At 39.2% G+C, this 17,622-nt stretch overlaps 1 protein-coding gene across 3 annotated transcripts in view; it reads right to left on the bottom strand.

Annotated features, from left to right (window-relative positions):
* Positions 1-553: 553 nt before the first annotated feature.
* Positions 554-17,622, bottom strand: part of tax1bp1b (Tax1 (human T-cell leukemia virus type I) binding protein 1b) — a 45,274-nt gene continuing 28,205 nt past the window's right edge. For 2 of the 3 annotated variants that reach the window (XM_067449077.1, XM_067449079.1), the window contains 13 exons: positions 16,994-17,142; positions 14,717-14,807; positions 11,649-11,834; positions 10,425-10,676; positions 9,801-9,959; positions 9,629-9,698; positions 9,416-9,531; positions 9,207-9,332; positions 7,475-7,561; positions 6,626-6,809; positions 4,233-4,384; positions 1,728-1,807; positions 554-1,455 (listed from right to left, as the gene is read on the bottom strand). In XM_067449077.1, coding sequence (XP_067305178.1) covers positions 1,260-1,455; positions 1,728-1,807; positions 4,233-4,384; positions 6,626-6,809; positions 7,475-7,561; positions 9,207-9,332; positions 9,416-9,531; positions 9,629-9,698; positions 9,801-9,959; positions 10,425-10,676; positions 11,649-11,834; positions 14,717-14,807; positions 16,994-17,142 — 1,848 coding nt within the window. In that variant the 3' untranslated portion in view covers positions 554-1,259. The remainder of the gene's footprint in view (positions 1,456-1,727; positions 1,808-4,232; positions 4,385-6,625; positions 6,810-7,474; positions 7,562-9,206; positions 9,333-9,415; positions 9,532-9,628; positions 9,699-9,800; positions 9,960-10,424; positions 10,677-11,648; positions 11,835-14,716; positions 14,808-16,993; positions 17,143-17,622) is intronic. The other variant, XM_067449078.1, reaches the window with a different exon arrangement.

The following is a 17,622-nucleotide window of genomic DNA, read 5'->3' on the forward strand; positions in this document are numbered from 1 at the left end:
TCTTTCACAAGCTCTGAAAGGTCATTTGAACAATAAAATAAACAATGCACACGGCTATATAGACTGACGTTGTCTGAAAATGTGGGGAGTGTTAAAACAGGTATTGATTTTTAATGCGTTGCATCGATGCATAGACATTAGATTGATGTATCGCTCTATATCAATGTATTGATAAACTCCTAACTTTTAAATGGCTGAATGTATGTAACCCATTTAGTATGAGTATTCAATAATAATAGTTATGCTACTACTGATAATAACATATTTTGGAACAAGTACACATATTGTTCTGGAGGGACAACTTGCAAAAACATAAATTCCCAAAAAGTAGTTGTTTAAATTTTTACCATGTTCCTTTCAAACTTTTATATTTCAATAAGCATTGAAATAATAATAATAATACTGTTTAAAATGTATTATAATTGTATTATTATTAATGCATTTATTATTTAGTACTAATAATACTAATAATACTCAAAATTCAAGTTTTACAATGCAGTTTTGGTAAGCCAAGATAAGTGTTTGAAATATGAACTCACATGGCCAGAAAAAATATTGCTTCAGTAAATCTTTATTAGTATAGATCATGTAAGACACACTCACACAGTAAGAGACCCAATGTATTTAACTAAAGAGAGAAAACAAAAATAAACGAGGTTTGTGATTTCAGTGCACAGGAAATGTGAGCATGCAACTCAATTAAAATAAGTGATTTAAATAGAGAAAAGAAAAGAAACACTAACTCAAATAACTTGATTATCAAGGTTTATCTTTAAAAGCTTATTCTAAAATAATTGTATAATATAGAATCACCCTCTTAGCTGGTCACATATATGCCCTGAAAGAAAAAGCTTTGCTCTGCCTGCACAGAGAATAGTAGGCGATACCTGACTGAAACTATGGAACCTGGGGACGGTTCTCCACAGAATGCTTTAATATGACATTTGCTCAGTTTTCTTAAAGTGTTCTTCATCACCTGCCCTTCTATCTTGATATGAGAAGCGTTAAAGTGAGCTATAATAAACAGTAAGGTCCTATAGACAGAATGAATCGCCAACTAAAATGGACATAAATAAAAAGACCCTAAACCGCCACCCAGTCATTTGGAATTCATTAACAGTATCCGAACCTCACCTCGACTGCGTTTAAATAAAGAATCAGTTCTCTACCGATGAATGCTCGAAGCTAAACATGCTGTTTAAAGTGGCTGTTAACTGCAACACAAATGTGAATGTGGAGGCAAGTATTCCGTTTCTCGACTAGAAGTTGAGCACGTTACTGTCGAAGTGGGTGAGGACGTGCTTCTCGAAGAGCTGCTGGTCGCAGTCGAGAGGGAACTGTTCGCTGCACATGGGGCAGATCTTCCAGTGGCTCTCCACGTGCTCCTCAAACTTCGACTGGTCGTAATGAGGAGGGAAGATCACTTCACACAGCGGACAGCGCTTCTGCTCCCCGCTGCAAGAGAGAGAAATGAAAATCAACTGGGCGAAAGCAGGCTAATAAAATACAAGACAAAAGCTTGAATGACGATAACAAAGAGTGGTGAGATGTGTTTGTTTGTGAATAAGTTGCTGGACCAACAGGAGAGTAAACGGCAGTAAAACAGCATCTGTGTGAAGGCGATGTGGGTGGGCCGTTGAGCTAACACACATATTCACACCACAACTAAAGCTCAACCACATGATAGGTAACAGGCGTGAGGTTTGTGTGTGTGCGCGCGTTCTTACCTTGGTTCAAAGCAGAACGGTATCTGTCCATCATTGAGGAATTCTGCAGGGTCAGTGGCTGTAGGCTGATCATTAGTTTGCTGGGGAGAGAAGAAAAACATTTCCTGTCAGCAAAAGCAGGAACCGTAAAGCAGCTAAAAACCTACCGGTATATTAGACCGTGAATGATCTTGTCGGCCTCTTAACATACACTGCAATTTCCTCCTACGATACTGTATATTAGTTAAACTGGAGTGCGTTTACCAATAGAATCGTTAGCCAAATATGGTCACAAGTTCCAACATTAAAGGCCTTTTGGCATAATGTTGGTAGGATTGTCAAAAGTACTAGTACTTCGATACTGAAATGTAAAGATGTGACGATATCAGGATTTCCCCCTAGCATTTTGAACAGTGTTGAGTGTCTGACTAACTTAAACACCTCTGATTGGCCATTGTGTTCACATGTTCAACAGATAAGTCTGTGATTGACTACAATGATCACCGCTTCAAAACAGCATCAAAGATGCCTATTCAACACGTTTTTGAAGCGTTGATCATTCATAAATAAGTAAGATCACTGAGGAAATGCAAACCGGAAGTAAAAAAACAACAACCCTGCAGCGCTGGAAAAGGGCGGGGCTACATAATGTCTATATGTCGTTGTTGAAAATGAAAGTAAAGGAGTGACCCCCCGTTTGTTCGTTTGAAATGTTATTATGTATTATATATTATACAAGGGATGCCAGGGATTCACGGTTCAATACGCACTTGTGAATTGCGTTTTTTTGGGGGGGGTTTGTATTTAATTAATTAATTTTCTACAAATTCTATCATGTGCCTCCATCCCAATATACTGAACAATGCGACATACATTCACATCACACGTTAGTGGTAGAGTTATATTTAATGAACACTATAGTTATTCACAATCATGAAAGTTCATTATATGCATGCGTTTTAAAGTCTTGCTGGTTAAACATTTCATTTGCATGCTTATGCGCGGTTTTACCATGTGCTTTTCCGAGCGTGCACTAAACTCCTGTCAAAACACATTATTACTGGACTAAGTATTCCTCTTACTGTGTTCATACTGTCAAATACACACAAGGTTAACATGTATAAACACAGTCGGTTATGTCTAAAGTGAAAGTAAAATCGGCATAATGTCTCTATATTAGGTGCACGCAGGTCTTAAATTGACAGCATCGCAGCCTAGCGAACACGCTGTCCTTAAAGGGAAAGTTCACCTCTAAAATTATGTCACTATTTACTCACTCTAATATTGTTCCAAACCTGTATTCATTTCTCGATGACAGTTTTCGTTATTTTGAATGAACTATACCTTTAATGTTAATACAACAACAAAAGACAAAGAGAAAAATCATACACTGCTCTTGACTGAAAAACTAATACAGTAGCTAAGAATCAATGTATATTTTATAGTGAGTCCTTTATAGTGATGTAGTGTTTTATTTTTACATGTAAAAATGCACACAGGAGTATGACGTAAGAGGGATCCTGCAATCAATCAAACAACAAATGAAGTGAAAAGATAAGGATCAAAAACAAGTGAAATGTGCCATAGAAAGACGCTGACTAAATAAACCACTTGCATATGGGAGTAAAGTCTACGCAAATTATATACTGCTTGGGAATTTTTTTTTTTTATTAATGGTCTAGAATTAATTAATTAACACAAGTTATTACTCAACCACCTTCGTGTGACGTCATTAATGACAGTCCTATATTGTTAACACAGTGTGGTTCAGATACCAGAGATGTGACCATGTTACAACAGTTTTGGGAAACAGTCATGACTAGCTCAATTTCTCAAACAATGCATCATTCTATGTGGTTAACCAGTGAGTTGTGTCATTGAGTAGGAAACACCCCTGGGCAGCTCCCAGATAGATGTTGAACATTTTACTCAGGATTTAAGGAATGGAATACATACTGTATACGAGCTTCCATTTATACACACACACACACACAAAACACTTTAGTAGTATGCTACATATGACAATCCCATTTTAATCTGCTTTTGTAAAAAACATTAAAATTGTTCCCTCAGAATTTTTGTATGCAAAGTCAGTTCAGTCAGTCAGTCAGATTTGGGCATTCATCATGTGCACAAAAAAAATCTCCTTTTTCCCCTGTTCTGCAGTAGTAAATATGCATACATTTTGGGGCGAACTATCCATTTAAGTCTAGTTTAGATGAAAAGTGACTTTTACAGCAACTGACTGAAGCTCTTGGTTTGGTATATTCACCATTATCCATGCAAGGCTAATGAGCTTGAGCACTTCCTTAATGGGTCTGCTCTGGGTTACCAGGGCTTTAATAATGCCAGCTTAGCTAAGCCATGCCGGAGGCCAGCGCAGTGGAGAGAGAAGTGCAGATAAAAGAAAGACAGAGATTTGGGAAGAATTTAAACCCATCTGCAGTTCTGACTTGATTAAAACCTTAATCCCACCTCTATATCATTTCTAATGGCTGAAAGTGGAGGCAGCCCTAATGAACTCACAGTGATCTGCGGCTCCTCTGGTTCCTCCAGTCCATCAGGGCGACTGAGGTTTCGGGCGGGCTGTATGCACACCACATTGCTGTCCCAGGATGGAGGCCCAACTGGGGGCAGTCGGGGCATCTGGTCATCAGAGAACTCTCCATCGGCTCCATCTGTCAGGAAAGGAAACGTTTTAATGCCTTAATATCTAGATTTATACCTTGAGAAAACCCCCATAGCTCAAACAAATATGTACAGTGGCCACAAAAGTATTTAAAGCCTTAGGTCAAACATGTTTACTGTCATTACATTAGATACATTTTTTGTGCAAAATAGTACATGGCAATTCTAGTTGTCAGTGTCATAAAAAATGCTAATTATATTAAAAACGGAGTGCAACAGTGCCTTCCTCCATTTCCAGGAATTTCTTCTTCATATATGTGTGTATGTGTGTGTGTGTGTGTGTGTATATTTGTGTGTGTATATATATATGTATGTGTGTGTGTGTGTGTTTCAACAAGGTGCTGAAAGCATTCTTTAGGAATGTTGGCCCATATTGATAGGATAGCATCTTGCAGTTGATGGAGATTTGTGGGATGCACATCCAGGGCACGAAGCTCCCGTTCCACCACATCCCAAAGATGCTCTATTGGGTTGAGATCTGGTGACTGTGGGGGCCATTTTAGTGCAGTGAACTCATTGTCATGTTCAAGAAACCAATTTGAAATGATTCGAGCTTTGTGACATGGTGCATTATCCTGCTGGAAGTAGCCATCAGAGGATAGGTACATGGTGGTCATAAAGGGATGGACATGGTCAGAAACAATGCTCAGGTAGGCTGTGGCATTTAAATGTCCAATTGGCACTAAGGGGCCTAAAGTGTGCCAAGAAAACATCCCCCACACCATTACACCAACACCACCAGCCTGCACAGTGGTAACAAGGCATGATCAATCCATGTTCTCATTCTGTTCATGCCAAATTCTGACTCCATCTGAATGTCTCAACAGGAATTGAGACTGATCAGACCGGGCAATTTTTCCAGTCTTCAACTGTCCAATTTTGGTGACCTCGTGCAAATTGTAGCCTCTTTTTCCTATTTGTAGTGGAGATGAGTGGTACCCGGTGGGGTCTTCTGTTGTAGCCCATCCGCCTGAAGGTTGTGCGTGTTGTGGCTTCACAAATGCTTTGCTGCATACCTCGGTTGTAATGAGTGGTTATTTCAGTCAAAGTTGCTCTTCTATCAGCTTGAATCAGTCGGCCTATTCTCCTCTGACCTCTAACATCAACAAGGCATTTTCGCCCACAGGACTGCCGCATACTGAATTTTTTTCACCTTTTCACACCATTCTTTGTAAACCCTAGAAATGGTTGTGCGTGAAAATCCCTGTAACTGAGCAGATTGAGAAATACTCAGACCGGCCCGTCTGGCACCAACAAGCATGCCACGCTAAAAATCGCTTAAATCACCTTTCTGTCCCATTCTGACATTCAGTTTGGAGTTCAGGAGATTGTCTTGACCAGGACCACAACCCTAGAGGCATTGAAGCAACTGCCATGTGATTGGTTGATTAGATAATTGCATTAATGAGATATTGAACAGGTGTTCCTAATAATCCTTTAGGTGAGTGTATACACACAGACACACGTTTGCAGTTCAGTAATTTGAGAGCTTAGGAAGAGCGACTGTCATTCGCAGTGATTCATGGGAGTGGGCTGAGATTTTTAGGAGTGCTTTTTTCGGCTCACTGATTGGTGTCATATTCTGTACAGAATCATGGATATTGTAGTTTCAGGAAAAGCAAATACCATGGATTAACAACCTCGTAGCTCACAGTAGGTTTGTCTTTAAAGTTATCATTCAAAATCAATTTCCTTATGAAGAAAATTAATAGTTTTTAATTCCAAACCTAAATGTTACACTCTATTAAAAAATTAAGATTAGTGGCAAAACACGTCTTAAGATGCAATCATATTAGTGAAATTTTGTCTACTGACAGTAGTGTAGTGACATAAAGCACAGCAATATTCAAGTCACTTTCAAACTAAGCAGCTTTATATTGCTCAACAATGCTGGTGGTGGTGGTTGAGGAGAGACCCTTGACATGAGTGTAAAGCGCTTTGGGTGTAGAGTAGTACATATGAAAGCACTAAATAAATGCCTCATTCATTCAAATCTGCATGCCAAACTTGAACCCATTGCAAAATCTACGCAGAGAAGTGGTTTGCTCTTTTGCAAAATTCTCAATTGTGTAGGTTCCTATTGACTTTTGCCTGCAAAAAAAAACAAACTGAACAACGGTAAATGCGACCACACCTACATCCTATGGTGCGCTCACTGATGCCTTTTCCTTTGTTTATATATTTTATCCCTTGTTTAACTGAAACACATGATAAGATAATATCATAGATACCTCTGGAATCAGTAGAAGAGTATGGGTTCCCAAACATCAGATCGTTGGGGCGCTGGGGCACCAGCAGGGGAGATGGGTCGTCTTGAGGGTACGGCATTGGGTACTGCAAGAAAACTGACTGCACATCTATATTGCCATCTTTCTTTCCGTGTTCTTCTTCCCTGCTGACACTCCTTTGGAACTCCTGATGGGACACAGGAAACACCATGCTTAAGTTTTGGTTGCTTTAAGAACATTGGCTGAAATCAATAGCTAATTACCTGATCCACACATTCCAACTGAAACTTTAATGCAAATGAAAAGCCAAACTGGGTGAAATTGTCCTGAAAGTGGCAAAACTGAAAGCAAAGTCTAATTTAAGGCCAGGCATGATGTATTGACAATTAAGAGTCAGGTCCCATTTTTCCATCCTCCTCTTCCTTCTTCCCTCTATCTTCGAGTCCAGACAATACATCATTCACCACAGTGAGCAGCAGCAGCAGCGTAGAGCAACTCGCCACCCTCACACAAACAGTTTAATTAGGCCCTTCATTAAAACTCCTCTGCCTGTTCAAAGGAAGGCAGAGCTCTGCCTTTTATTGAAGTCTTCGGCAGGCGCCAATTTCATTTAGTCTGAACCTCAAATTGGGCCATTTTGCTTTTCGAACGTTGAGTTTTGTGCTATACCTCGACTACGTGTCCCACTCTGTGGTCCAGGGTAATTGAATGGAAAATAAGGACTCACTTGCACTGCTGGTCCAATTAGAGAGATATGTTAAACCCAAACCAGATCCTGAGAATAAAACAAGCAAGCAAGCAAACTGCATTTTTAGATTGGCAGAGAGGCCTGCGGAAAATGAAAGCACGCACCCCCTCCAGTTTCTCTTTTTCTTTGGTCAATGCAAAAAGACTGTCCTTCAGCTCCTTGAGTTCTCTGCCCTTCTCTGCCACCTGGCTCTGGAATGAGAAAAAAAGTAATTATTATTAAGATTAATTTGATAAAAACTTAGAATAGACGCGTTTTCGGTTAATATGCAAGAAATAATGTACAGTCAGCCGGTTATTATAAATTCAGACATGGGGGGGGGACTATAAGCATTGAGTGGGTTGCCTCCCCTCCAAGTCCCAATATACAAGTATACAAGTCCCCTCCAATAATCAGATATGGCCAAACTACAGCCAAACTGCTGAAAGATTATGAGGTACGAACCTGGACAATTAATATTTGACAACTGCTACGACAGAAATCTTTTATTATTAAAATCATTAGTAATGCAACTTCTTAAGCTTGTCCTTGCAGAACACTAAAGGGTTTATTTTGCAAAAACAGCCAATAATTTCTGACTGTTCAATAACGGAATTATTTATACATTTTATATTCCTGCCTGACTGGCCAAATAGAATTGTTTGTATTGTACAAGTATTCCAGAGCCATTTAATAACATTTATTCACTAAAAATGTGATAAATAAAAAATTATAATAAAATAAAGGGTCTTGAAAATGCCTTCTGACTGCAACTGATATGCATGTGGAAATTTCACTGATACAAGATGGCTTCTCTACTACTCATTTACATCCGTCTTTGCATGAGTCCATACGAGTCACGCAGAGGAAAATTCAACTTCGCCTGAAATCTACCACTGATCTGCACATGACCTTACTACTTAAACATATCTGAGTCCCTCGCTCCGTCTCCTGCTGCGTAGGGAGGCAGCCAGCAGATGCATTATCCTGTCTTGATCCCAGGACTCCCAACTGTCCTTCCTCCACTGTCTCCATGTCTCATGTAAACAGCAGTAAAAGTCAGTCTCCTCAGTGACACACTCATAAACCAGCACTGTCAGTGTATTTGTGCTAATGCAACGATACCGGGCTTGACTCAGAGCAGCCGTAAACAGTGTGGAGGAGAAACTGTACTAAGGTCGTCCTGGATCTCTTATCAGAACATCTGAAGGTCTGCTTATCTGTGATCACATTTACTCCTGATTTGAGTCATTTGGTTCTAAACTGTACAAAAGGGGGGGAAAAACAGCACAGCTTCCCTTTGTTGAGCTCTTAGATGCTTCATATAGCCGAAAGGAACTACACTGTGAAATTAGGAAAAGTGGAGATAAGGTGGCCTCAACAAGTATGAAAATGCTGGAACCCAACTATTTTCTTAATATTAATTCTTAATTCTGTCATAATCAATGAAAGAATTTTGACTGAAACAGGTGACACATCCTCAGACTATCAACATGAAATAACTATACAGCAGTCAGGTGGTACAAGTCAGAGCTCTATAAATTTAATGTTCATTATTTTCAAGAAAAAAAAAAGTGCTTTGAGATGTGAGGTAGTTTAATGCCATCTCTCGTAGCACTTTGCTGACTTTGCTCTGACTGTGCGTGTTAATGTGTTTTGGAGTAGCCGTGGCTTTGGAGACACTCTTAAGGGAGGGTGGGATCTCATGCTTTAGCCTTCAAAAGCTAGTCTCCAAAACTGTCTACCCTACCTTTAATGTTTTCTATGTTAAAATACAAGTATGTTAATCGCTATGCCCTCTAGTATAATATACAATTCATTTTTAGTTTAAATTCTGGACAAGTAGGTGATGCTGACCTTGTAACGATCCTCCTCAGCAGCCAGCTGCATTCGCAGGCCCTCGTTGGTTTTCATCTGCTCCCTTAACTTCACCTCCATCTTTGTGAGTTCATCGGTTATCATGCTGCACCGCTCTCTCTCCTCCTGTAGGGGAGTACGCTAAGTACTTTAGTATATCAAACAGATCCAGTATGTCAGAGACAGAAGAGAAAAAAAGATGAACTTACACTAAGCATCTGTTTGCATTTCTTGTATCTGTCATTTTTGTCTGGCTCCTTGCTTGCACTTTTCAGCTTGCCCTGAATGATGGCATCTAGCACAGCATCTGAAGTACCTGGGCTTCCTGTTAGAGGTCCAGAGAGCACAACAGCATGTCCATACAATGTCCCCACACCTTAAATCATTGAAGTTGAAGTTTGTATTGCTTAGTATGAATTTACCTGGTGCAGACGCCTCTGGACTGGCAGACAAAGGACCAGCTCCTGCTTCAGACCCTGGACTTCTCTTCACCTGAGCAAAACAAAGGTTGGGCTACTTTAAAACTGCAAAACTCAAAACACAAGACTCTGCAGGTGGTATAGCTATACAACTGCAAAGTGAGGGTTTACTCACTCCTTGCTGTTCAGAAAGCTTGGCCACTTGTTTCTGGAACTTCTGGCATTCCTTATATTTGTCTTTATAGTGTTCAGCAGCCATCTGCAGCCTGAGCCGTAAATCTTCAACTTCTCTCTGCAGTTCGACAACAGCTAACCCTTCTGTCTCCTTAGACTGCTGAGAGATTATTCAGTTACACCATGAAAACCAAAACAGTTCCTAACATTCTTCAGTTAGTTACAAATGGTGAACACAGTATTTAAACTATGGTTAAGAGTAGACTTATTCCCGGGAAAGCTGCAGGCTATCTTGACTAAGGTGTAGTTGACTATAGGTGATTATTTAAAAGGGTCATTGTGGCCTGGTCAATAGGCTTTATGCCGAACATCAATAGGACAAACAGGAAAACAGGTCTCATTGCATCTAGTTGTTGGAGAAAGTGTTAAAAATATAAAACTTTTAGATATCAATCAACGGACAGCAGTTATGCTCATATTAGCTTGTTACTTTGAAGGTATCTTCTCTTTATTCAATAAAGCACATACAAAAGACAGCAATGCGACCTGTTTTACAGAATTCAGAAGTCTGTTCCATTTTACCACAGACATGATAAAACGGTCAAACAGGTGGGCATCTCTTTACCGCCTCCTGCTGGGTTGAGTTTTTCATCTCCTCCAGCTGCTTTTCCAGGCGGCTGCACTCAGCCCGGGCCTCTGTCTGTCCCTTCTTTAATGACTCTGCCTCCAGGCGGATACGGTACAGGTCGGCCATGCTTCGGTCACGGGCATTGGAGGAGTCGCGCAGCTCAGCTTTCAGCATGTTTGCCTGCTGCTGGGTAGCCTGCAACTGCTCCTCTTTCTGCCTGAGCTGCTCCTTAAGAGCCTTACTTTCCCCCTGACAAGAACAAAAATAACACACATGTGAATACAAACACACAAATATGCACACATTTCCGCCCACGTATCCACTGTATCTGCTGCTGATAAAGCTAACAGCAAACAAATACAGCACTAGTCTGTTTTCCGTACCGATGTTTTCTGAATGTTGGCCTTTTTGCCAATTTCATTAATACGTATAAGAAATTATCAAGAGGTGGAAATGGGATCATGGAGCCAAATCTGAACTAAAGTTATTCACATGAGCACAATGGTTCAATGTGTTAACAACTAGCCCACAGGTCCGACCATTTGATGGAGCAATATTCCTACAATATAGAGTGCTTCAGGGATGAGTATTGTTGTAGGCCAACCAGGAAGATTCTTCCACTGGTTTTTGGATTATTGTAGAAAATAAGTCTGTGATTATGAAACGTTTATAATACTTGTCTTGTTCATAAAGATAATCTTCACAAATTTTATGAATTGTAATGTCTAAATACAATTGGTATAAGTAACTAACGTTAGGCTATAAACAAACTACACCATGGAGGCATTCAACGTCACCATCACAGTGTCTGACAGCTCTTTCTATTTTGATTTAAAATCTACAAGTTGGAAAGTTTGTTGAATAGTTGAAGAGTTGAAGAGTTGAATAGAGTGTGTGTATAGTGTGACAAACACAAAGAAGAAAACGGACTAGTGAGTAGATGAGTTTTCCTGTTCACCCATTTGTCCAATTTAGCCACATATTTGCCAGCACTTTGAAAACATATAAAAGCTTAAAAAAATCATGAGTGGAGTACTGATGCATTTTATGTTGTAGAATAAAACATGAAAATTTGCTTGTTTAAAGCACATGTTATTTCAGGCATTTCAGGACAATGGAACCAGAAGGGGAAAAATTGTAACTAATTTCCGGGTTTTAGGATTCATTCCTGTGGCACTCTATATGAAATGTAGGTTAAGCAGAAACTTTTTGTGTGTGTACCGAGGGTGAACTGTTGGCCAGTAACTGGCGGTGCTGTTTTTCTTTCTCTGCCAGGCAGGATTTGACTCTTGTGAGTTCCTCTTTCAGCTGAGCAATGGTGTTCTCCTTATTCACATCCACTGATTTCAGCATCTGCAGCTCAGTGCTTAGCTTAGTGTTCTCAAGCTCCCGGTTCTTCAGGTGAATCTGTGTCAAACACACACAGATACTTCATTCAAGTAGACTGTTTGACTTTCTCTTTGCACATCTGCTGTGCAATAACCTGGGCACATGGCACATAAAACTAGCAGTGTACCAAAGCCAGTCCAGATCCTGGACGAGCCCCCAATTATCCACACAATCTCTACAATGAGGTGTATTTCCGCCTGGTGAGGAAGTATGTGAGCTAGACCTAATTATAATGCAGCAGTCAGAAAGCACCAACTCTGCTCCACCCCCACCCTTCTCTGTGTGTGCCTCAGGCAGCTGCTGTGAAGTGAGGGCCGGCTGTGTTTCCGTGGCTACAGCCCAGCGTTAACGCCCAGTTCCTGTGCCCGCCACAAGAAAGTGGGGATAGAGGGTGAGACAAAGTGAGTGATGGAGAGTGAGAATTACAAAGTGCGAGTCAGAGTAATTAGGGAAAGAATGAGGGCCTGTATTATACTTCTCCATGGATAAAAATGTCAGTTTGTTGGTTTTAGGTAAAATAAATAGATTTTACTTTCACTTGTATTATTTAAAAGTCAAAGTATTTAACCAAAAAATCATGGAGAAGTGGAGATAAACAACTTTCCACATTTATTTGCATTTGAGTATTTAAAAGTTAAACATTTACCACTTTTTTGATTTTATCACGATTTTTCAGATTTTGTGTAAAGCAATTTGCAATTGTGTTTTTCTCTTAAACAATAAATGCAAAAGAATTTGGTTCTGTTTGACATGTTGTTAGCGCTGTAGGACTGACGTGTTATAAGTAAGGAATAATCCATGGCTAGCTTTGTAATAAACAATTTTAATGCACAACAAAGAACCTCCCAAGTGGAGGACGGTAGCCTCTGTGGAGTGCATTTTAAATCGTTAAATGCACAGCTAGCAGTGAATTTTCACTTATGCCATATTCATTTTTTCAGCATTGACAAGTTAAAGCTGTTATTGATGTTTGCAGCACAATATTTGACCGGAAGGGTAAAAATGACCAGTCAGTTACGGCTCGTTAGGTCTAGCAATCTGCCTGCTTTGAATGAGACACAGAGATTAAGTAGTGCATAAGATTACATTTATTTGACTAAATGAATTATAGCATTTATTTGAATTCATTATCGAGAGAGAGAGAGAGAGAGAGAGAGAGAGAGAGAGAGAGAGAGAGAGAGAGAGAGAGAGAGAGAGAGAGAGAGAGAGAGAGAGAGAGAGAGCGTGAGAGAGAGCAAGATGAGAAATGCGTGTGTGAATAAACTGGTCTCAGCCTCTTTTTCAATTAACAATGATGCTGTGAGTTTAATTACTTCAAAACCAGTTCTCTTACCCCCTCGTTACTGAGAAATATAATTTAGCGAATCAGCAGAAAAGCTATTTTGTTAATAGAATGGTGATTGAACTACCTGTGCATTAAATTGCTTTACTGTACACCTTTAGGACAATCAAAAAAACGATATACCATAGGAAATATATACCAATGGAAAATTAAACATTTTATCATTCTTTGATAATTGCCTTAATATTTTAAATAACTAAGAAGATAATGATAAAGCTACATCTTCGTTTCCGAATCTCTTCTTATGGGAGTCAATTATGTATTATTTATTAGGTACGTTATTGTCAGACAGAATGTTGATGCTGCTCAGGCTGCAATTTTCACCCTCTTCTAGGAAAAGGTTGACAGTCAAAACATTCGGTAGAGTGAATTTTCCAGGTAATGCGTATTTTCCATGGACCTCTGCTTCTTGTAAATACTATTGTGTATTGTGCATGTTATTTTTTGACATCTAAGTTGTGATATTCAAATCATGTAGATTTTAAAAAGATGGATCACAAGGTAATTATTTATTTCTTAGCTGGCAAGTATTCAGTGAATTGATTGATGCCCATTTCTAGCCGTAAAATTCCAACGGCTTCAAGATGCTTTTTGCATAGTTATTTTAATTTGTGGCTTAAATTATATGTTACTTAGAGACTGACCTGTTTGACTTGTCAGATAATGTACATTCAGCGGTTGCAAATTTGTTGACTTAAATATCAAGTTAATTTGTTTTTACCAGGAAAGGAGTGGTTTTGATGCACAAAGTTGTTTTTATTGTCTCTTATAACAAAAATATTTGGTTTAAACCCATGAAAATGCATTGATCCTGTTGTAAATAACAGTGAAAAATCACTTTTTAAAACTGTTGTTTTATTGTACCCCTTATCAGATTTTGCCTCCATGAGTACAGTTTCAGTAGTGGTAGTAAACCAACGGTTCAACAATTGCTCATATAACATCAAACCGTGCAAATTATTACTATTGTTATACTTTGTTCTCAAATTGTTCATGTTAACAGTATTAGCATTGCATAAGCAATGTGTTTATTAGTGTTTTATATACCTATTAGATTTCAATTTCTGTACAGTATAATATTTTGCTTTTAACCATGGGTGAATCTCCAGATGTCACTGATGATTGTCTTTTGGATCTTCCTGGATTACAATCTGCCATATATGTTGAATTATTCCAGCTGCTGTAAGGAACATGCGATCCGCTCCTCATGTGCGTTACTACTACTAGCCAAACTCTTTCTTTATGTATACAGAAGTGATGTAATGACGCAAAGACATGCTTGAATTTCCCACGGAAATCCACCAGTACCACTCTAATTATAACACATTATTACAAGCTTACCGTTGTGAATGGGGCTAAGGTAAGCAGATAGTTTTGAATACTGGCTTGTTGTGTACTTGCTCAAATTTATTTTGGATCATTTTTAACCCCCCAAAAAATTACGGACAACTGCAGCTTTAAGTATAGTAATGAAGTGCAATTACTCTTCTTTACACCCCTAGCATTTAAAGCATATACTATTGGGGATGTGAGTGAGGTAGTGAGCAAGTGGCATTACCTTATAGAGCTCCTTCTCATCTTTCTCATTCTTCAGCTGACACTCAAGAGCCTCTTTCTCCTGGGTTAACTTCTTCACTCGATCCCTCAGGCTGTCAAATCAGAGCCATTATCAATCATTCAGCTACACAAGGAGCATATCTAGGATACGTTAAATAAACTCTTTCTTGTTAAAGTTCTCAAAACCAGCAGTAGATCTTCTGTAGATATAAATCGACAGTTGTAAAACAGTTACATGGTTTGTTATAGGGATGTCAAAACTACTGGTACTTCAATACCAAAGTCGATACTAACATTGTAACGATACCGGTTTTTCTACAGTATGGCTAGTAGTTGCTGGTAATGGTTTACTGAGAACTTCACTGAAAAATGTCACATGCCTTTGTTTTGACCAATAGTATATTGTGTTAGCTGTGGTATTAAAATTGGCCACGTACACAGTGCAACTAAATTCGGTTGTCCTGTTCTGTACACACACGGTTCAGTAATTTACAGGAGTGACAACGGCATTCTACAAACAAATTTGAATGTGTTTACAAAAATTCTATGCAGCGTGGACAGAACTGAACTGAACAACTAGTTGTTTATGACGTATTTTAATGTGAATCAGAAATGTTTCTTTCTTCATTATATGCAGTGCAAGAAATCACAGGGAAAGCGGTACGAGCCCGTAATAAAAAAAGCGAACAAGAACATAATAAAAAAACAAAAACAAATGCTTTATACTGAAAATTAGACCAAAATATCACGACCCGCACCTGCTCACTTTTATAACTTTGCTTTATGACCCAAGCTTAAAGGGTTACTTCAGCGATTAGCATATGGCTTTGTATCAGTAGAAACCCTGGAGAATATTCAAATTATTGTGCTTTCCCCCCTCATATCTCCCTGAGACAAGAGATTTATGCATTTTATTTCTGGAAAAATTCCTCCTATGATGCAAAATGACGATTTTTGCATCATAGGAGGAATGTTTGCCCAGAGGCTAAAGACTACAGCCAGCAGAGGGAGCCATTTCCGCATGTTTTGAATCTGCGCATGGGGGATGGGAGATTACACTCAGCTGGCAGGGAGAGCTCAGCTTGCAGACAGGATCATTTAAACGGAGCTATGGTGAGCAATGTAAGTCTTTTAACTTCTCAAATTCATTTCTATGAAAGTTAAGCTTGCAAAGGCATGAACTGAAACGCGTGCCAGACTGAACTCCTGTGTGAATGTATGCCGCGAATGTAGTCGCGATTACCTCAGCTCTCATCACTAGTGCAGTTAGTGCTCAGGGCTGTGACACTCCCGCGGTGACTCACTCATTATATTGAACAGACACGTTCAGTTTTTAATTGTAGTGTCTTCTCTAACTCAGTCACAGTAATGAAGTTGGTGGTGTTGGGAATGGCCTCACAGGGCAGCGAAGCATTCTGGGAATTGTAGTCTTTCATCCCCATGGGACAAAAATACATTTTCTGTCTTTTCTCAGTCTAGAAGACACCAAATTCAAAAATAATTTCACATTTCTACTGCATTGATGACCCAGTTTAAATACCGATTCATCTTCCCAGCGCTGAAGTACCCCTTTAAGCCCCAAATTGCTTTTAATAAGTGGACATGGCAACAATGTGAGCGCACTCTGTGAAGCAGCCTTTGCATTCATAAGCAAAACACAACACCTCAGTCGAATGTGTTTTAGTTACATTCAGCGGCGTAGCACCAACTTTTGGGCCCTGGGTAGAAAGCATCTTGCTGGGCCCCGTACCAAATACCATAGTGATACCAATGGGTGGGGTATTGCATTTTTATCATAAAAAAACTTAAAATGTAAACAAAATAAGAATTTTTTTCATCAATTCTATACAAATGTTGGTGCATGTATTTGTATGTATAGAAAACTGACTTCTAAGGGCCCCCCCTGCCTCAGGTCCTAGGTACACCCTTTACCCCCCTAGTCTGACACCTCTGGTTACAATTGAAGAACGTAAGTCTTTTGTCGCTGAAATATTTATTTGTCAGAATATTAGATACCAAACACACGAGATGCCAGAACGTTGCTATAGTTACCATGGTGTCAATCATTGCAGATTCGTGTACACACAGAGAATGATGATTTAGGGGACTCCTGAAACCTTACAGTGTGTACGTGGCCATTGAGAATCCCACAATTTAACTAGAATTGACGATGGAAATGTTGGTATCATGACAACCCTTTGTTAATATAATCAAAGAGATTATAGTTTTCTCTGATTAGCTGATCATGGCTACTTCAATATAGGTAAAAGAAATGCACCAGTCTAGTTCAGTCTCCTTCATCAGGCCTTTCTGGGTGACTCCGATCAGATCCTCTTCTAACTGCAACAGACGTGCTGTACTCTCCTCCATTCTCCTTTTCACCTCCTCTCTCTCCTCCTGCAAGCTCTGGGCAGACAACTGCAACTCCTGTGAATAGATACAAACACATGAGCCAAATATAGTTATTTTCTTTGTCATATGTATTTTATCTAGCTGCTGCAGAAAGGATGGAAGTTATTGCAGAATAAACTGTTGGCTCATGAGTTATGTTTGTGTGTGGTCTCTGAGAATCTGCAAACATGACTAATGTGAAAGCAGGTCTCCAAATCCCACTTTAGTCTCTTCTGCAGTACCATTTCATGTGCAGAATTTTTAGAATTATTTTAGCAGCACATAAAACAACATATAAAAGTGTGGCCGTAAAATTAACAGCCAGAAATGGGTGTGCATGTTTTCATCTTTAAACCAGCTCTGCCTCAGAGCTGATACATTTATACTTTATGAAAATTGCCACTTAAAAAACAACAAATAGAGCTGATGATTGTCATGTCTGTACAGATGAAACTTATTAATTATATTTTATATATTTTCATGTAAAGAGTCTGAAGATAGGCTTTCACTAGGGGG

The sequence above is a fragment of the Pseudorasbora parva genome, chromosome 7 (genome assembly GCF_024679245.1).
Source record: "Pseudorasbora parva isolate DD20220531a chromosome 7, ASM2467924v1, whole genome shotgun sequence".
Classification (NCBI taxonomy): domain Eukaryota; kingdom Metazoa; phylum Chordata; class Actinopteri; order Cypriniformes; family Gobionidae; genus Pseudorasbora; species Pseudorasbora parva.